The sequence below is a fragment of the Nyctereutes procyonoides genome, unplaced genomic scaffold (assembly GCF_905146905.1).
Source record: "Nyctereutes procyonoides isolate TBG_1078 unplaced genomic scaffold, NYPRO_anot_genome, whole genome shotgun sequence".
NCBI lineage: Eukaryota > Metazoa > Chordata > Mammalia > Carnivora > Canidae > Nyctereutes > Nyctereutes procyonoides.
In genome coordinates, this window is record NW_026575134.1 from 22,179,382 (window position 1) to 22,201,932 (window position 22,551).

General features: G+C 33.8%; 1 protein-coding gene across 1 annotated transcript in view; it reads right to left on the minus strand.

The window, feature by feature from the left end:
- PCLO (piccolo presynaptic cytomatrix protein) overlaps positions 1 to 22,551 on the minus strand; it is a 390,843-nt gene that overhangs the window by 122,810 nt on the left and 245,482 nt on the right. The window contains 2 exon segments of the mRNA XM_055301126.1: positions 10,499 to 10,589; positions 18,024 to 18,160. Of these exon segments, the coding sequence (XP_055157101.1) occupies positions 10,499 to 10,589; positions 18,024 to 18,160 (228 nt within the window).

Here is a 22,551-nt window from a genome sequence, read left to right on the forward strand (position 1 = left end):
CCAGCCACCCAGGGATACCCTGTGACTTGGTTCTAACCAAGAGGGCCTCACAAAGGTAGGGTGGTAGTCGCTGCCATGACCACATTGTCTCAGCCAACTAAGATGAAGAGTTGTCTGCTGGCCCTTGCAAGGGAACTTGCCAAGTGTGAGAGGTTAGGAGAAAGAATAACAGGTCAAGATGCTGAGGAGCCTCTAGATACTTAGAGTGGCTCGGCTGACAGCCAGGGAGAACACGGGGAGCCTAGTTGCATAATGGGAGGAAACAGATTCTGCCAATAATCATGGGAGCCTGGAAGGATATTCCCAAGGTCCAGAACAGAGCGCAGCCCAGCCAACATATAGGCTGCAGCACTGGGAGATCCTGACCAGAGATCCCAGTTAAACTATGCCTTAGATTCTTGACCCAAGAAAACTGTAAGATATTCAATCAATACTGTTTTAAGCCATCAAATTTTGTGGTAATTTGTTACATTACCAATAGAAAATTAATACAAAGATAAAAGTTGTATCCTGAGTTTTCTGTGCAATATATATATAGACATTATTTGGTAGCAAAATTTGTGGAACATATTTGTATTTATAGTAGTTACCGCAGTGACTGAGCAGCAACAGAGGGTAGGAATGAAAGAAAGGGAAGATAGGCCACACACACAAAAAAAAATCATCTATTCTCCCATGAAAACAGGAAGAGCTCTGTGTATCATTTCTGCAATGCAGGGATTTGGGTATAATTACGTGTAGCAAGCATACAGCATCTAGGCAACACTCCATACATAATTGCATGAATGCTGAACAGATAAATACTACAACAGCCATTTTTCCCTGTAGGGCTAATGTATCAGTGATAAGGGTATTAAAATAATATATTCTATTCTATTCTATTCTTAGAAAATGCCTTAAAAATTACATTACCTCTTTGCATGTTAAGATAAAAAGAAAAAAAAAGCCCTCTCTATTTATACATGATGGAAATGAGGCTTTGTGGAAGTTAAGTGCTCAAGGCAACACCTAATAAAATGGCAAAGCTAGAGTGAAACCCACACTCTTGTTCCAAATGAATGGCTAGCAACGCATCTCCTAGCTGGTCTCCTAGTAACATTTCAAGAGTTTCTTCTTATAAAAGTCTTATACTTTTTTTACATTAAAAAATATTTCTACAGGGCAGCCCAGTGGCTCAGCGGTTTAGCACCTCCTTTGGCCCAGGGCATGATCCTGGAGACCTAGGATCAAGTCCCACATCAGGCTCCCTGCATGGAGCCTGCTTCTTCTCCTGTGTCTCTGCCTCTCTCTCTCTCTGTCTCTCATGAAGAAATAAATAAGTTTAAAAATCTTAAAAAAATATTTCTACAACTTCTTACATTACGTATTATTCATATAATTTCAGGACAAAGAACCTGAGACTAAGAAAATTTAGAAACTTCTCTATGTTGTCCAGCATGTAAAGAAGTGAAGATTTGAGTCCATTTTTTTTTTTCATGATTCCTACATCCTTGTTCTTTCCGTATACTTTTGCCCCTTACTTTAAGTGTCAAGAAAAAATTCTGGGAGATCAATATAAACCCTTACTCCTTTAATTAAATCTCATTTCTTATTGTCCCTTTACCCATGTCCAATTCACATACATTATTTACATCCTTAAATTTCACGTTAACATTACCCTCTATCCTCTTCTCCTACATGTTAAATATCTTGAATATCTTTACCCTCTTCTCACAAAACCAAGCATTAATTCCTTTAATTTAATTTAATGAAGAGTACATAGAAAAATGGGCTAACCAACCTCCGGTTAGAAGGAAAGCACTTCCTTAGCAGGAACAGAATTGTGCAAGCAATATTCAACCTGACAGACATCAGGAGAAATGATGATGTTTACGTGGAACTGGCTTTGACAATCAATACTTTCTTTGTTACTGAGAAAATGAATGCAAGCTTTGATTAACATTTACCAGGAAGAAACTGTGAGTTTTAGAAGAGATTCAATCGGACTTGCATTTTATAGGTTGTTTTTTTAAGATTTATTTATTTGAGCGAGAGAGAGCATGCACGTGCACCCACATGTGAGTGGAGATGGGGCAGAGGGAGAGAGAGATGAAGAGAGAGAATCTCAAGCAGACTCCCCATTGAGTGCTGAGCCCTACATGGAGCAGGATCCCAGGACCCTAAGATCATGACCTGAGCTGAAATCAAAAGTTTGCTGCTTAACTGACTGAGCCACCCGGGCGCTCCTATGTCTATAGGTTTATATTTAGTTTATCCCTAAAAATAATTTGAAAGGCTTACGGTGAGAAGTTGTATCATATATAATTGCACTCCTACATAGAAGTTGTATCATATGTAATTGCACTCCTACAATGAGACATTGTATTGTATATAACTGCACTCTTCAAATGAGAATGAAAGTGAAAAAAATCATCCTGAAGGAGAGGGAGAAATTTCTGTGTCAAGGCTCACTTGGTAGGACCTGTTCAATCCAGTAGTTAGGATGGAACACACATTGTCTGTCTCTAGGTGACAGTACAATTTTCTCTCATAACTCATCTCTGAAATCCAATTTTATTTGAAAAATTAAAGGTAAGTTTAATTAACTGTTGTTGGCTTCTGAAAGCTGTTCTGAAACATTTCTCCTCAGCTTTTAAAAATGTTATGCTAAAAAATCCCTTCCAGTGAGTATTAAAGAAGGGGAGGGGAGGAAGGAATTCTATGGTAGGGACAGAGCCCCACATTCTCATTACAATTAGTCGCCAACATTCTTTAGGAGTAAAACAAGGATGTCTGCTCTCATTACTCACTCCAACATTGTACAACATACTGTAGCAAATGTAATAAGGAAAAGAAAATTAAAGTTTCCTAATTGGTATGAAAGAAGTAAAACTATATTTATTTGCAGATGACGTGAATTTGCATCCTTAGATAATCTTAAGGATTCCATAAAAAGCCTAATAGAATAAAAATATTAGCAAGATTATAAGCTAATGGATCCCCGGGTGGCTCAGCGGTTTGGCGCCTGCCTTTGGCCCAGGGCGCGATCCCGGAGTCCCTGGATCGAGTCCCGCGTCAGGCTCCCAGCATGGAGCCTGCTTCTCCCTCCTCCTGTGTCTCTGCCTTTCTCTCTATGTATATATATATATATATATATATATATATATATACATATATATGTATATATATACATATATAAAATGAATAGATAAATAAATAAATCTTTTAAAAAAGATTATAAGCTAAAAGATCGATATATAAAAATCAATTGTATTTCTATAAAATTGCAATGAATAGTCCAAACTGAAACTAGGAAAACACTCCATTTATAATGGCAACAAAAAAGAATAAAATAAGTTGGGAGATACTTAACAAAATAAATGCTAGTCATATACACTGAAAACCATAAAACTTTACTGTAAAGTATTAGAGAAGATCTAAGTAAATGAAGAAATATTACATGTTCATGGATGGGATGGTTCAGTATTGTTAAAACAGCAATTCCCTCCAAATTGCTCTACAATTTCAATGCAACTTCTGTCATAATCCCAGCAGACTGATACTAAAACATGGAAATTAAAAGGATCCACAATAGCTGAAATGACTTTCAAAAGGAAGACTTACACTACCAGATTCCAGAATTTAATATAAATTAACTGTAAACAAGACAGTGTAGTATTGGTGAAATAACAGGCACATACTCAAAGAGAACAAAACTGAAAATCCAGAAATAAATCCTCATATTAATGACAGATTGGTTTCTGACAATGTGCCACAGCAATTCAACGGGGGATTATTTTTAAGGTGTTTGCATAAATTGATATCCATTTGTGCTTAAAAAAATCACCATGGACCTCTGCTTTACAATATATACAAAACCCAACACAAAATAGGTCATAAACCTACATGTATAATGCTTCTGGTATAAAAAATAAGAGAAAATCTTTGTGACCTTGGGACAGTTCTTAATATCTATCAAGAGCAGCCTGCTTCATAAAGAAAACAATGTTGATAAATTGAATTCCATTAAAATGTAAAACTTTTCCTTTAAAATAAACTGTTAAGAAAAATACAAGACACAGACTAGAAGAAAATATATTCAGGTCATATACCTTTAAAGGACTTTAAAAAAAAAAGAAATTTTTTATTTATTTGAGAGAGAGAGTGATAGGGGTGGGGGAAAGGGAGAAGCAGGCTCCCTGCTGAGCTCCATGTGGCGCTCAGTCCCAGGACCTGGGCCACCCAGGCACCCACCACCCACACTCCTTACTAAGGACTTATATCCAAAACATTTAAAAATTCTTACAACTCAGTAAGAAGACAAACAACCCAAATAAATAAATAGCAAAGTATTTGAACAGACATTTCACCCAAGACATGTAATGTTTATAGCCACCTGAAAATATGCTCATTACCATATTATTAGGAAAATCCAAGTTAAAACGAGTTCATCCACCCCCAAAGGTAGACATTAGCAAGTGTGGGCAATAACATGGAGAAAGTGGAGCCATCAGACATTGCTGGCAAGAATGTAATACGGTACACTCATTTTGGAAAACTATTTCTAAGTTTCTTAAGTAGCTAAAAAGAAACTTACCATTGAACCCAACAATTCCACTTCTAGGAAACCATTAAAAATATCATATATCTAAACTCAAACTTATATGAAAATATTTTAAAACTGGGAAAAATCCAATATAAAAAAATGTAGAATATCCAAATAATGGACTACTACTTAACAATAAAAATCACAGCAGCCTACTGATACATGTGACAAAATAAACTTCAAAAATATTGGTAAGTGAAGGCATTGGACACCAAAACTGTACACTGAATGTTTCAATTTATATGAAATGCCCAGTAAAAGCAAACTTAGAGGCAGGAAATAAATCTCTCACCTGTGGCTGGGAGAGCAGTGTGGAAAGTCGACATTGCCAGCAGGCTCAAAGGGAGCTTTTTGTAATGGCTAAAATGCTCTAAAACATCTCTGTGTTGATGTGGTGACAGTCACACAACTCCATACATTTACTAAAAGTAATTGATTTGTACACTTACAATGTGTACTTTTATGATATGTGAATTATACGTTATTAAAGCAGTTTAAATAATAACAAAAAAAAAGAGCTACCCATATTTGGTATTGCAACCACCTCAGAGCCAATGAGATTGGTTACATTTGTCTCCTTTTTCTAAAAGCTCATAAAGATGGTAGTCTAATGAAGAATAGAAAATGAGCCACTATTTCCATGGAAGACACTGCATATTTAATGTTCTTCCCTATTACACTTGCTAATTAGTCTTTCTAGTCTTGCAGATGTAGCCAGTCCATTAGGGAAATATACATAAGCAAGTATCTTTTTTGAAATCAGAAGAATTTCTTTGGCTTGTTTGAAACAGCTGTGTTTCTGGAGCCATAAGATGGTTTTAAATAAAAAAGAAACAGACTCATTTCTTGAACATTACATTTTATCCTCTTTTTTTTCTGATAATCTCTCCCTAAGAGAAGAGGAAATATCATTTGTTGAGTGTAGAGTAAGCACAGGATTTTGTGCTAGGCTCATTTGCAATTATGCAAGATACATAGAGCTGGTCTTATTTTACAGATAAGCAAATTTATTCTAAAAATTTAAATGAGCAATAGAGTTGAAGTCCAACTCAGGTCTTTCTGCTAAAATTCACTACCGATTCTCTCAACTTTGTTGCCTTCTATTTGGTTGAATAAATACTTTCAAGATCATTGTACAGTTGTTGATGAACACCTATATAGCTCTATCTTTGAAGTCTGCAGTTAGTAGTCAAAGGATCTATTTTCTAAAAATTACGAACTGCTTAAAAGATTATATCATGTATTTCTCTTTGTGAACATCACAAAAATAATAATGGTGTATAAGTATACGTGTGTACACACTTGTCCATACACATGTAAAGGTATGAACATTGATGTTTTATAAATTCCTTACTTTATCTCAGTTGTTCCTAAAATTCTATTGTAATAATTACTTACATTTCAGATTTTACTATCAAAATTATGAGTAAATTGTAGATAAGGGTACGTGTTGTGTTCATTCTATTATCCTAGCAATCAACACAATGTAAATCCACCAAGGGTGTTCAGTAGATAAATATTAAGAAATAAACAATTAAAAATTCATCCAGGGATGCCTGGGTGGCTCAGTGGTTGAGCATCTGTCTTTGGCTCAGGCCGTGGTCCCAGGGTCCCGGGATTGAGTCCTACATTGGGCTCCCAGTGAGGACCCTCCTTCTCCCTCTGCCTATGTCTCTGTCTCTCTCTCTTGCCTCTAATGAATAAATAAATAAAATCTTAAAAAAAATTCATCCAATATGAGTTATAAAAGGAGTTCCAAAATACATTTTATATTGTATAAGTTTTTTATAGGAAGAAAAAGCTTATTTATATTTTTTAACATTCTTTATGAAAATCTTTAGAGCAATGGTTCTCAAACATTTTGGTTTTAATGAGTCATTTATACTTTTTAATATTACTCAGGATTTCAAAGAGGTTTTGTTCATATGGATTATAGGTCTGTAGATTTTCTGTATTACAAATTAAATAATTTAAAATATTTATTAATGAAGTCAAAATAAATTCATTCCATGTTAAAATAATTATATTTTAAATAAAAAAATTACTATTTTAAAAACAAAACACTTACCAGATGGGTAGTATTGTTTTACATTACTGCAAATCCACTTAATATTGAGCTAAATGGAGTACAGCTAAATTCCCTTATCTGCTCTGTATACGACCTGTTGTGATGTTACACATCATGCATCCTGAAAAATTCTACTGCATATTTACTAGAAAATGAGGACGGCAAAGGCAAATGCTATCTTACCATTTTCTATGAAAATTGTTTTGTCTTTGCACCCCCTGGAAGGATTTTGGAAACCATGAGGGTCTCCTGCTTGAACTTTGGGGAACACACAGGATAAACAATTAACAAACACACATGCACACACGCAATTTCTTTTCCTGTGTTCTATTTTGAAGTTATTTTTGATTCTAAAATATAAACATATTTTTCTTTTTTTGTGAGGTATACTTGTTTCATATAAATCTTTTTTTAAAAAAAGATTATTTATTTATTTATTTATTTATTTATTTATTTATTTATTTATGAGAGAGAGAGAGAAAGAGAGAGAGAGAGGCAGAGACACAGGAGGAAGGAGAAGCAGGCTCCATGCCAGGAGCCCGACGTGGGACTCGATCCCGGGACTCCAGGATCACGCCCTGGGCCAAAGGCAGGCGCCAACCCGCTGAGCCACCCAGGGATCCCTAAATATTATAAAATATTTTAATAGTACATCCTGTGAGAATGGTTTTTTTTTTATTTTTTAAAAAAAGACTGTATTTATTTGAGAGCAAGAGAGAGAAGGCACGAGTGGGGGTAAGGGCAGAGAGGTTCGTGAAGCAGGCTCCCTGCTGAGGACCATGGGATCATGGAAGGCAGTGGAAGGTAGACACTTAAACTGAGCCACCAAGGCACCCCTATAACGGTTTATAAAGCTGTCATAAAAGTTACACAGTATTTCTACTTGCAGTGGGTACCAAAATGAAAAAGACCATTTGGACCTTCTCTTTGGGAAGGCAGATATACTACATTTTATTCTGCACTCCTTCCTTGTTTACATCCTCATCTTGATTACAAAGGTATTTAAATTTCTGGTTAGATAGCTTTTTCACTAACGATGAAGCTACTGGCCACTGTTCATTTTCTCTAAATATGAACAACAAACAGGAACTTAAACTTTTTATTATGGAAAATGTCATACATATAAAAAAGTAATACAACTCTATAATAAAGCCCAGTGTGGTCAACCTTCCAGTTCCAATCATTATCAAGTCAAGGTCAATTTTTTCCATCTATTCCTTAGCCATTCTCCACACAACTAATTTTGAAAGAGAGCCCAGACAAGACATTATTTCATCTGTAAATATTTTAGTATGTATCTCTAAAAGAACCTACCCTTAATTTTTATTAAAAACATTAACATCAAAATGGTAATCCTAACCAAAAAACAACAGTTAAATTCTTAGTATCACCAAATGTTCAGTCAAGCAAGAAAGACTTTTGGTTGAGTGACAAACACTGAGATATCAGCCAGGAGCACAAATGTTCTGTGCCAGGGTTTGCCTACCACTAGCTAGCTTAAAGCTAGACATTGTTTGCTAAAGAAGTAATTTGTGGCTCTAGCCTTGCATATACATGTATTTAAATCCCTTTGAGGTAATAAACACTTATCTGAAAACAACATGAATTGTTTCAAAACATTTAATTTACGATGAGATCATGCTGATCATGCTGATCATGATGAGATCACAGAAGAATGCATAGAAAATATATTCAGTAGTAATCCATGCAGGTAAATACAATGAGGAAAATATTTTTATATTTTTATATTAGGTAAATATCAAAAGAAAAGGGGCATGCAGAGAGATGATATAGTACACTACTAGTAAACATATTGTTCAAAACAGTGACTCTTGTTTTTCATTTCCTAAAATCTATAGACAGAGGAAATTAAACTTAGTTTTCAGGGTAGAATACTTGTAACAAGATATCAATAGCTTTTATTTCTGCCCTTTTTATATTTTAAACCTTTTCTTCCCTAATTCTGAACAAAAGAAAAATTAAAATAATGAGTTACAAAAGACAAGAAGGCTGAGGGGATGATTAACACAGTATAAAAGTAATAACAGAAGACAGATATATTGATAGAAAGTTCTGATGATTTAGTAAGGTTTCTGTTGTTTGCACTGAAAAAGAATTTGGGCATTGTTAGAAAGTACTATGCTGTTTTGCTTTATGAGCTGGAGAGACCTGAGCTAGTTTGTAGAAGTAATTATTCCATAGAGTTATTCCATAGTAATTATTCCAATCCATAGAGCCCATGGATTTTAAGATTCACCCCTGGAATTTCCATCAGTGCTTAAAATACAGTGTGCATGCAATAAAACTATGAGAGTTTAAATTATTTGTCTCTGGTAGGAGAAAAATTACCCAATCTTAAAAGGAAAACAACATTAGACTCCTAATCGATTTATTCTCTATGAAAATAAAGTGAGGAGAGTAGTTCAAAGCAAAACCTGTTGCACATCTACATGCTCCATGGTCTAAAATATGCAAGGAAAATAAAATAAAATAAAATAAAATAAAATAAAATAAAATAAAATAAAATAAAATAAAATAAAATAAAATAAAATAAAATATGCAAGGAACAGTAAAAAGTATACTGAAAAATACCTATTTTTGTCCTTTGTTTTATCAGTCCTTAAATGAAAAAAAAAAGCCCTCCAGAACAAATACCATGTTAAATAAAACATATATATTTATGAATATTTTCTGTTGATGTACAGTGTCTATAAACATAAGGAATATACTTGAGTATATACAGGTAATATACAGGTAATATTCATATTTCAAAAAGTCATTAATTTTGACAGAATTTATATTTTGTCTCAAAGATCAGAACAGAAAATTTAAATTTATAATATAAAATTCATTATCTTTCAAAAGCATCAAGGTCATGAAACACAAAGATTGCAAAACTATCAGACTGGAGATGAAGGAGGGATGACGACTAAATACAATATGATCTAGATTGGATCTTGGACCAGGAAAAAAAAAAAGAGAGAATTTAGTGGGTAAGTGGGAAAACTCAAAATCTAGATAAGGCTTGTATACTGTATGTTTTAAAGATTTAATTTTTAAGAAATATCTACACCCAATGTGGGGCTCGAACTGACCACCCTAAGATCAAGAGTTGCATGATCTACTGTCTGAGTCAGTAAGGCACCCCAAGGCTTGTTGATGTTCTAATAGTACCACAGTAATTAATGTTAACTTCCTGGTTTTGATCATCTTACTGTTATTAGATAGATGTTAACATAGGGAAACTAAGTAAAAGATGGGCAGAGGAACTGACCGTACTGTTTTCTAGGAGCCCAGAATTTTCCAGGAATCTAAAATTATTTCAAAATCAAAAGCTTTAGGAATTTGTCATAAGCTTTGGTTCACATAAGAACACAAACAAGTAAACAAACAAAAACTCAGCATAACTGATAATGTTCAAATTGACAAGGTAGAGAGGGATTTATTCCTTAGAAGAACCAGAGATCTCTATTTCCTGTGTAAGACTGTTTTATAGTTCTAAAACCAGTGACCAAATTGCTTAGTAGAGCAATAATTATGGAATATTACAATGCCATGTATGTTTTTAACATGCAATTAAGGAAAAAATGATCTAAATGTATACCACTTAGTAATTTGTCATGTTAGTGACCATGCTCTTATAATCTTTGATGATCAAATGTATAGCCTGCTTATTTTTTGAAATTCTCCAAAAATGTATAGCCTGCTTATTTTTTGAAATTCTCCAAAAACAATTTTAACATAAATAGTATTTTTAAAAATTTGATAAGTCATCTAAACTGAAATCCAAAAATGTATCCCAATTTGACATTAAAATAAAAAGTAGGTTATTTGATTTCCTTTACCTGAAACTGTGTGATCCTTAGAGTCTCTTGTCATTTTTATCCTTGCATGAGGAAAGATGTAGTGCATAGTCTTCCCGTTCATCTGTATAATCTAAGATATACATGTGATAACGTGAACAGAGTGCAATATACAGAATTAGACATGTTTTTAAATACATTGATTCAATCAATAAATAATATTACCAGATTCTCAAATGATCATAATTTAAGTTTTTTTTTTTGGTACAATTTAAGTGCCTAATGCTATATAATATTATTGATTTCTTAGTTCATGAACTTCAAATATATAAGCAATTTTCTTGCAAACTGAATTTCTGTGTTTGGGAAATCGATAAGCACACTCAACAGGTTCTAAAGGAAGTGCATTCCTATAGTAATACAGAGATGACGTGGGTAGACAATGTATGTGAAAATGTGTGAGTTTCTGATTTTGCTCTGGATAGCCTAGATGTGGACAGGTATTTTTAATTTTCTGCAATGAAGTGGTGCTAGAGAAGAAAAGACAGAAAAAAATCCTCATACTACACATCTTTATCACCTTAATAGGACTTCTTTATATTTGTGTTGCTTTCATTTTACTGTGAAGTTCTGCTTCTGCTGTGCTTATCTACTAGAAGTTTCCATGTACACTGGAGGCTAGTTCTACATAAATAAAGCCTTTGCTCATTCTAATTCTATCTGAGGCCCTCCTTTTATTCAAAGATGTGTTACTGATGGAGTTATTTCTCATTTACTGTTGATATTCCTTCGGGTAGAATCATCAACCCTCAAAGCTATTGTTGCAAGCCTGTGATTCCAATTCTCATTATTGAGACTTGAATATGAGAATGCTATAGATTCCATTGTCTTGGTTTCCCCTGGATTTCTGAAACAAAAGAAATTCAATATATTTGTGTTTTGTATTTTATAGAATTTTGCTTTTAATTTTTTTAAAAGATTTTATTTATTCATGAGAGACAGAGAGAGAGAGAGAGAGAGAGAGAGAGAGGCAGAGACACAGGCAGAGGGAGAAGCAGGCTCCATGCAGGGAGCCTGACGTGGGACTCGATCCCAGATCTCCAGGATCACACCCCAGGCTGAAGGTAGCACTAAACTGCTGAGCCACCTGGGCTGCCCTAGAATTTTGCATTCAAAAGAGATTTGTGAAGTAATAGAAAATAAAAATAGTGAAATATTTTGTATCCATATTAAGAGGATTTTATTAGTATGATATAGTCTATCATCTTAAAAATTTTGGTTGAAATTACAACCAAGGGATCCCTGGGTGGTGCAGTGGTTTGGCGCCTGTCTTTGGCCCGGGGCGCGATCCTGGAGACCCGGGATCGAATCCCACGTCAGGCTCCCGGTGCATGGAGCCTGCTTCTCCCTCTGCCTGTGTCTCTGCCTCTTTCTCTCTCTCTCTGTGACTGTCATAAATAAATAAAAAATTTAAAAAATATCTAAAAACTTTAAAAAAAATCATTTAAAAAAAAAAAAGAAATTACAACCAAAATAAAGCTTAGTAAAGAGACATGCAATACTACCTATTTCAAAATATGTTTAAGAAGCATATGAGAATACTAAGCCAAAATATTAAACAGAAGTTGGAACCCAAGAAATGTTGATTTTTATGAAGAAAGATTCCTTGAGTACTCACGTGGTTTTAATGTGTAAATCCACCTATAAAACTCTTAGAATTCTACATATTGAAAGCAAAATGTGAATTAAAAATGCAAGCTAAATTATAGCTCGTAGCTTTTCTTCTCTTCAGGAAAGAATAAGCTTATTCAGAAAACACTCTCCCAAAGAACAGCAGCAGAATCCTGTTGAGTCCAGATATATTATCTGAATTCTTCAAAGTAAAAATAAACTGCTGTTTGCAAGATTATGAATAAATTATGGTCAGTACAATCAGTTCATCTAGATAATTTGTACCACTATAACTTTGTACGCCACTGAAAATCTTTTTTATTTATATTCATGGCAAGGAGACTATACACATTTTCCCTTTATTTTCCCTGTCTTGTTTCCTCCATCTCCAGGTCTCTCTACCTGTCTCCTTTCTTCTTCCCTCTGAATTTCTCTTTTCTGCCTTTCTTACTTTCTCTCCCTTCATATTTTCTCCTTCTATTTTCCTTCTTCCACTTTTATTCCTCCTCTCCTAATCTCCTTTTCAAGATTTTAAATTTTTTACTGAAAATTAAACCACATGTATTTGAAAATACTACAACTCTTAGACATAACTAAACTTTGCTTTGGTACTGTAGAAAACTAATTAAAATTGGTATTATTTCATTTTATTTTAAATATCTTTAATTTCATGTTTTATTTGATAACAATCTTAAAAAGTCACTTTTTTCCTCTTGGTCAGCAATAAAGTAAGAAAATACATTTTCACCTAACAGTAGTCTTTCCAATTTGGTGTAAACTCAAGTGCATTTGTTGCACAGTTTAGGAAGGTTGTAAGATTTCCCCAATCTTTTCATCAGTTTTATCAGCTAGTGATTATCACTTTCTAATTTGCATCTATGATGATGTTAACAGAAAGGATGTTAGCATCTTCATTTCTATAAAATGTTGCTTTCAGAACATCTCATAGAATCTCCTGTAGCTTCAGACTGTCTATAGCTAGCATCATGAACTCACTTAATAAATCAAAAATATTAAACAGCCCTAATTATGATCAAAGTGACCAAAAATCTGTAGAAAGCACTGGTATCTTCTCTTCCATCTATGAACTAGTTGGATCTTAGCTTTTTCCTAAGCACTGCAGGTGAATGTTCAGAGTTCTCCAGCAGATGGGGTTTCAGCATAGGTGCTGCTTCTGAAATGAATAGGAACAAGGGCAGGACTGATGTCAAGCAGTGTCCACACCTTTCCCCCAGAGTCTGGTCTCTGATATCATTGTTTTTCGTGATTCTGCACTGAAAGAACTATCAACTCTATGCCTCTCAGCAAAAGAATTCTTCTTCTCTACTTATAGTTTCATGAATAATTGAGCCTTCATACTTATGAAACTGTAACATTTGTGTTACGATACCTTTTATTAATATGGACATTCATCCTCTTCCCTCTCCTAAACACCATGCATACCAGATGCAGGGGTGAGAGTATCCTTTTTGTGTTCCAAGTACTGTGCTAGGCACTGTATAGAAATGGGGTGGATGGAGCAGGGAGCCTCTGCTCTCTAGGAGCTAGAGCCTGTGACAATGCATGCAATACTATTGGAGCACAAAAGAAGAAAACTTGCCCCGATTTGTGGGCAGGTGGTGGTGGTAGTGTGAGAGAAGACTTCTTATAAGATGGTGTAGGTACATGGAGACCTAAGTGATGAGCAGAGTTAGCCAAGATGAGAGGAGGAAGAGAGTTCAGGGAAAAGGAACAAGACATCCAAAGGTCCAGAATATATAGGAAGAGTGGTTTTCTCAGAGGAGCTTAATGTACCTCGATATTGCGGTTGCATGAAGATTGGAGAAGGCATGGGCATTAGCGCAGAACGTGGAGGCATTCGGTTCGAGTCAAGAAGCGTTGACCTTTATAATTACCCTTTCAGGGGTATTAGTACTATTTATAGATGAAGTGAATAAGGCAAATCCATGTTTGTTTTCTTTCAAATATATATATATATATATATATATATATATCATAATATATATTCAAATGTATATATTCAAATAATAATATAATTTTGAGTCTAATAAAAATTCAGTAAATTTTTGGTTTCTCATGTATTTTTGCATAAGCTATTTTTAAAGCAGATAAATTCATGTTTGCATTAATCAATTTGTTTTTTTTTAATTTTATTTATTTATGATAGTTACAGAGAGAGAGAGAGAGAGAGAGGCAGAGACACAGGCAGAGGGAGAAGCAGGCTCCATGCACTGGGAGCCCGATGTGGGATTCGATCCCGGGTCTCCAGGATCGCGCCCTGGGCCAAAGGCAGGCGCCAAACCGCTGTGCCACCCAGGGATCCCTAATCAATTTGTTTTTATTACTTTTGCCTCTGGGGCATTTTATGAGTATAAATTCTTGTTATGCATAAGTTTCCAAATAAAAGCATCTGCTTTATTAGTACCAAAAGCTCAATATTACCTTTTTATGGTTAGAGATGAAATAAGTGAATAAAACGAGAATGCCATTTTGCTATTCTCTCTAGACCAAAATACAGTTATGATGAGTTAATGACAAAAACAGTATCTGAAGATAAATATTAATGCAAAAAAACATGAATTTTGAACTTTCTGTAATAAAATGTATGTCATCTTTCACATAGCTTGTTTAGAAAAAATTGTAAGGAAAAATCAAAGAAATTTTTGCTACAGAAGTTAGCATATTTGTCACTTTTTTGAAGCAGGTTGAGGATTACAATCTGGAAGGGGCACATAGTGGTGTCTGGGGAAGACAATGTGTTGGTTATATGGTTGTTCACTTTATAACTAGTTTTGGTAACTGCATGTGTAGTTTTTTGTTAGTATGTTAAATGTCAAAGTAAAAAATTTAAAAGCCTTATAAATGGAAGAAATAACTTTTAACAAGAAATTACTTTATTACGTTTACCTATAAATAATTCTAACAAGGACTCTTACATTTTCTTCTTTATAAAAATTAGCATGAAAATCATGAAATAATTCTTAAATATATTCTGCTTGATTTTGGCATTATATTGGTTTATAAATATATTTTGTTTAAATATGATGTATTATATCCTCATTGTATCAAAATCATAAATCTGGAGATGCTAGTAACAGAAAATTAGAACCAAAAAGTACCAGAAGGTTATCTTTTTTATTTTTTTTTAATTTTTATTTATTTATTTATTTATGATAGTCACAGAGAGAGAGAGGCAGAGACACAGGCAGAGGGAGAAGCAGGCTCCATGCATCAGGAGCCCGATGTGGGATTCGATCCCAGGTCTCCAGGATCGCGCCCTGGGCCAAAGGCAGGCGCCAAACCGCTGCGCCACCCAGGGATCCCCAGAAGGTTATCTTTTTTAAACACTTTATGTATTTGAGAGAGAGAGTGAGCAGGAGCAGGATGGGGCAGAGGGAGAGGGAGAAGCAGACTTCCTACTGAGCAGGGAGCACAATGTGGGGCTCGATTCTAGGACCCTGAGATCATGACCTGAGCCAAATGCAGACACTTAACCTACTGAGCCACCCAGGCACCCCCACCATTAACGTTATTAATGTTTCCTCTACGTACAAGAGAATTTTAGAAAATATTTTCTGAGGTGGACAGAGATTATGTTAAAACGTATCCTTCAAGAATACTGGTTGAATAAATTAGTTGGACAAGGCTATTCTAAGTATCCAAGGAAATAGTGATGTCAGGTAATAATTCAACAGGAGTTATTTTCTAGCTTCAGTTTATATATTTCATCTTATTAAGATTTTTTAAAAGGATTTGTGCTTTTGTTGACTTAATGTAGGTCTGTGGGAAATAAAAAAACTTCAAACAAAAAAATGAGACCGGTAAGATATAAATAGTAAGTCAATACACAGAGATTCTTACAGTAAAATATACTCAAGGAAGCTATCTTCAGCTGACAGATTTATTATTTTAGTAATTGTAGATAAAAGAGGTAAATTCACATTTTATAAACATGTTCAGAATGATTTTATTTTTCTTGCTCACCAGGCTGATCTATTTGATGAGATTGAACTACAGCTATAAATAGAATTTTAATAATAAGATAATCTAAGAAAAGTCTAATTCAATTGTCTGATACACTTAAATGAAGTAGAAAGTATATGGGTATTTATATAAACACACCCCTAAACCAAAATCTTTTCAAAAAATACTCCATTATTTTCATCATAAGTGTATTATTTAATCTCCATCACCATTTTGACCCCCTCCCCCATGTTTTCCAGAGAGGAGATGGGGCTAAACTACATTCATTAAAGATATCAAAAACTAAAGAGAATACTTATATAGAGAATAATTCCAAGATTTCTAGAAAATATGATAGCATATATAAAACAAAACAGAACAAAATTTTGAGATCATTTTATTTTAAGATTTATTTATCTATTTCATTGAGAGAGAGGACAGGGAGGAGGGGAAGGGACAGAGGGAGAGGGAGAATTATGAAACAGACTCCTCGCCAAGCATGGAGTCTGGTGTGGAGCTCCATCCCAGGACACTGGGATCATGACCTGAGCCAAAATCAAGAGTATGCCCCTTAATTGACTGAGACACTCAGGGGCTCCTAAGAAAGAAATTCTACATAACAGCTAGGAATTTGTCCATGAAAACTGAAATTTCTTTGGAAGAAATCAAATTTGAGTATAGATTCTATTTTTCCATGGTGTTTATATGTGCAAAAGTCATCTCTTTTATAGTTTGATGTGACAAACATTGAAGTACAGTAAGTTCATATAGTCTAAAACACACTTCTTCAAAACACACTTGTCTTCTATATTAGAGAATCCCTAATCAGACAGGATGATCTAGGAATTAATGTATAAGAAACAAGTCAACTCTCTCTTCTGTGGGTATTTTAATGATTATGGGTACATAGCCTGCAAATACCTGATCTTTTAAGGCAACTTATTTAGGCCATTGGGGTTACCAGACTAATCACCCTCAATTTAACCATCTCTTGATTTCCTATGTGTCTTTCAAAATTCACTCAAACATCACCTCATTTCTTCTAAAGTAAATATGACAATGAATTTTGATATCAGATTTACCTAACTGTGAAATTTATCTCTAAATTTCTTTACATCTATAAACAGATATTGATTGGAGAGCATAGGTGTATCAGTTGGTTGAGCATCTGACTCTTGATTTCAGCTCAGGTTGTGATCTCAGGGTTATGAGATCAGCATCAGGCTCCCTGATCAGCTGGGAGACTACTTGGGATTCTCCGTCTCCCTCTGCCCCTCCTCTAGCAACCCTCCCACCAAGTGCTCATGCATTCTCTAAAATAAATATTAAATATTAAAAAAAACACAAAATAAATAGATATTAAATAATAGTATCTAGTTTGAGTTTTTGATGATAAAATCCAAAAATAAATATAAAACAAACATGTCCATATAAGTAGAATCTAAAATCTAAGTTCCCCTCTTTCCCAAACTGAAGCCTTCCCTGTCCCCAGCTGACTTGGTTTGGTCACCCTCTTATTTGCTATATCTTAACATCTGAACACACTGTTATTGGAAAGCACTGAAATCACCCAAGTCTATTCCACCCAACATTCTGTAAGGTCTTTAGGAGCTACATGTATTGCACTTATACGTGTTGGGTATGTTGTACAAACTTAACTACCTTCCAGAGGAATGAATCCCTTACATTGGCCAGTAGTAGCACCACAGTTATGTTACAATGTTGGTAGAGCCAGGGATGATTAAGTAAGGTATTTAGTACTTAAAATTACTGAAAAAAGTTTTTTTAGTGAACTTGATTGACAAAGTCCCATATATTTTAGGATAACTGAGACCATTCTAGGATAGCTGGCTGACTGATAGATGGATTGATTGTGTTTTTTTGTGGCAGTGGGGGGGATAGATCTAAACAGACTGCTCAATATAGCACTTACTTGCTCTTGATGTTGACTAACTGGTCTAGAGTGGACCAATCTTTCTGGCAGTTTGCGATCCGGACCATGTCCATTTTCCAAACGAGACTCCCTGGGTTTGTCAAACCAATCTGTTTCTTCACGACGTAGGTGATAGGCTTTGGAGACCAAGGAGATATCAAACATTGCAACCACAACTAATACAGATGACAGAGGACAGCAGATGTTCTGAAGTACCAACATGCTCCAGGCTGGTTAACCATTCATGCATTTCAAATACAACTCCCAAGAAGATGAAGAAGATCATTTCCAAAACTATGATAAAAATTTTGTGCCATGGGATAACTTAGAAAAAACAACGTACACACCTGTTGAACCTCTCAGAGCAAAATAAAACAAAATTAAATGTTAAATGAGAAGAAATTTAGACAGTGACTGGATAAGCAAACAAGTGAATATTCCTCAGAAGTCATTCTATTCAAACTCAACCCTTTAGTTCCTATCTCCTCATCTCCCCCACAACCTACCTCCCGCCACTAAAATCTAAGGATAACGCCTCCCTCGGTACAGAAGAGGCTGTCACTTTCCCACAGTCATATCAATCACTACTAATATGTGGCTGATGGCTTTGAACATCAAATGTGTATTTCTGAAAACATGCCATTTCTATGACCCTCAATATGTAGATGAAAATATTTTTTCTAAGGGGATCCCAAGTATTACTGCAAGGAATGTGTGTGCCATACTCACCTGGCAGCCCTACTATTAAAAATATTTTACAATATTTTATTAAAAATTAAACAATTATTTCCATGCAGCCACAGATTTAGGAACTAGATTGAAGTGTTGACCAGCTGCTTTTTTGTTTCTAATGTGACAAAACTTGACATCTCAAAATACTTTTGTGAAAATGAAACCATATTTAAGTATATAATTATTTAAAATTATTCATCCCATTCAGTTCTTAGTGCCTCCAAAGTCTTTTGAAGCTGTTAGTTAGGGACCAAAAAACCCATTTTACCTAATATATAGAATTTGAATTCATATAAAGCTTTATTCTTTGCAAAAGGATCACTAATTAGTAAAAAGGATCTCTGGAAATACACTGTTGCTTTCTAAATGGCAGATGTAGCAGCACTTCTCAAGTTCTGTGCTGAAAGGTTTGTTGACGGTGCTATCAACTTAGGCTTTCTTGAAATGCTAGCATCTACAATGTCATACTTTTGAGTTCTTCTAACTCATCATAGTTTTCTTTTTCTGTCTACATCCTAGATTGTCTTCTCTTTGAAAACTTCCCAACACTTTTTTTTCCCCAAGCAATTTCCATTTTATCTTTGCTGATAGGACTGGCAAACCCACAGCATATATGCCACTACTCACCTCCATAAGTCTTGGGATCTTGGTCCTGTGGTCACCTCCTGTGATTAACCACAGCATTTCCCCCCAGTAAGTATAATGACTGATGATGTGTCATAATTTAGTCATTCTTCAGTTTGAGGAAATGCAATGTTACATACCTGGTTTGTGGTTGTATGTGCACTTATCTGATCTCTAACAGAAGATTCTAAGCTGTTTGAGGATAAGGCTCAGATCTTCCTTATTCCCCCTCCCTCAACACTAAAAACAATGCCTTGCAAATGCCATAATATTCAATAAATGTTTGGGAGATGAATGAAACAGAAAAATTAGTCAACTAGAAAAATAAGTTAAATATCTTAATAATGATATGCACATTAAAAAATAAGTATTAATTTGCCCCTCAAACCTCATTAATATTTATGTAATCTTCACACACAATCTACTTGATAATAATTTATTATAGTTTTTCATAGTTTTCAATTGACATGAAAAACTAAACTTATGAAAAAATATTTAATGTAATAGGTATTTGATAAGTACATATCAAAAAAATCTGTAATTTAATTATCGGTCTCTTAAAAACTTACTAGATTATCCCCAATCACAGTAATATCATCTTATTTTATTTCTTACATATTCTTGTTATTTATTTATCGTTAAAAACATCTATACTAATTTAAATAAATGCATATCTTGGATCATGTAATACATGATTTCACTTGAATATATACCTTTGCTCAATGCATTTGAAACACAATCTTTTAAATCATGTTTTCTTGGCTATATCTTTACAAATAAAGCAGAATCTCAACCTTTTCCAAAATTTGTCCTTTTGTTTCTGATTACATACTTTGATTGTTTATTATTTCTTATAATAAGTCAATATGTAACTGTCAGGCTTTGCATAAACATTTATAGATCACTAACTGCAACCAGAGTGAACAAATCTACTTTTAAATTGTATTCTGTCTTCATAATTTATAGCAAATGAGACATAAATGCTAGTTGTTTATAACTGTAGTTGTATGATCTGCCATGGTATATCTGCATTTTAAAAATTAAACTTTATAATTTTTTTCCAAATTAACTTAAATAATTGCCTGGAGATTAATATCTTCTTGTTTCAAACTGATATTTTCTTGAAATCTTAAATATAAAATAAAAGTAAGCTATTTGGGGATCTAGCATTATTCAAAGTTATGGAAATAGTTCAATTCTACTCAGTATTAAATACTGGTTGAAAAAAATTTTTCAAAGTGACTATACTGATTTTTTTTTTTTTGGCTTGGAGTATACTTCAAAAGAATGTTTTCAACAAAATATTTGTGTTTGTAGAAATAAATATAATTCGACTATTGTTAGCTTAGCTTTCCTCAAAATCCGCTTTAAAAAAGGGCTTCCTGTTCTGTACTTAATCAACCATGCATGCACATCAAATTGTAGTTTTCAAGTTGAGACCATAAATACTAAGCATTGTAAATTATGCTTATCTAGACTTTACCTCAAGTGAGCTATTTCAAAATTAACTAAAGTCATATAGAACACATCTGAAAAATATTCTTGTAAGTCTATAAACTAAAGTTTAATTGAACTCAGACAAAGCACACATGAACAATCAGTTCAACAATTTGAAATCAGTTAAGTTTGCTTTTCTCTACTGATTACTAAATAGCCTGTTGGAATGTTACACCTCTCAAAGTGATCTTCTTATCATTGAAATACAGATATAGCATATATTTGGTAAAAATTTATTTAAAAAATTCTCAGTATTTCATGAGTTCACAAATGAATTACATAATTAAGAAAATTTTTTCCTACTTTGTCCCTTAATTACCCAAGAAATCCAAAATTTCAAAAGAAAAGTAGGCCATTGCTTTACTAGAAGAAAAGTAATATGTTCACGTGATTTAAAAGTAAAAAAAAAAAGTAACATTTTAAAACATACAACTTTTAAAGATAATCACTACAATTCACACACATAATATTATATATGTAATTTAATTTGTTATGGTTGTCCTTTGTCTATTTCTCTATCTGTATGTACTTTACAACTAAATTTCTTATCTGGTTAATTTTTAAATATTTTAGTTTAATTGTGTAATTTCATCTAAATTTCACTAAATTTCACTTTAATTATTTCTTTGGTATCATCTTTATACATTTCATAATTTTGTATGCTGCATGATGTCTTACCATCTATTTATAAAAACAATGTTTTTCATACAGTCCTTAATGATTAGGAATATATATCATTCAAACATATAAATGAAAAATAAAACATCTGGTTATATTCACATGGTTGCATGTAAATAAATACCATATTTTGGGATATCTAGAAAAATCTAAATGTCTGGAACCATGCTGACAAAACATCCATGATGAATTAACGAATTGGTCAAATTCTCAAATATATGCTCTATGCACACACATAGCCTTAGGTGTTTAGTTATGCCATAAACCTGCCTTAGTTTTTAATTTAGTTTTTATTATTTTACCAATATGATTATTGAAGTATCTTTTTATTCTTCTGCAGCAATCGTTTTATATGTATAAAATGTGTGTAAAATGTGGATTGTGAAAAAAGTAAAGAAAAAAAACTGCTTCCACAAAATGTCATATCTCTTTTTAACTAGAGAGATTCAAACAATTGATAAAATAAAAAATACAAATACAGTGTTTTATTTCACTGAATAATTATCAATAAAAATGGTCAATCCAATAGACTGTAGAGAAGAAAATAAATCAGAAAGTAACTAGTTGGAAGGGGAGGTGGGCAGGGGGGATGGGGAAACTTGGTGACCGGCACTGAGGAGGGCACTTGATGGGATGAGCACTGGGTGTTATACTATATGTTGGCAAATTGAACTTCAATAAAAAAAGAAAAAGAAAGTAACTAGTCTGTTGGAATTTCACTAAGAAAAGGAATCTCTCAACTTTCAGATCCAGAGATTTATTTTAATCCTATTCAAATCAAGACGTGAACTTATAAAATCATATTAGCATCTAGATATAGAAGTAGAAAGAAAATTCTCTTCATGAACACGTATTTCCCTGTAAGTCCTCAGGGAAAATGTCCAATTTAAAAGGAGGGGTGTTTGTGTTAGTTTAGTGCTCTGCAGACTTCAAAGGCATGAAGTAATAATATCTTTACTTGAGAAATATTTTATTTCCAGGACTCAAATCACACCTA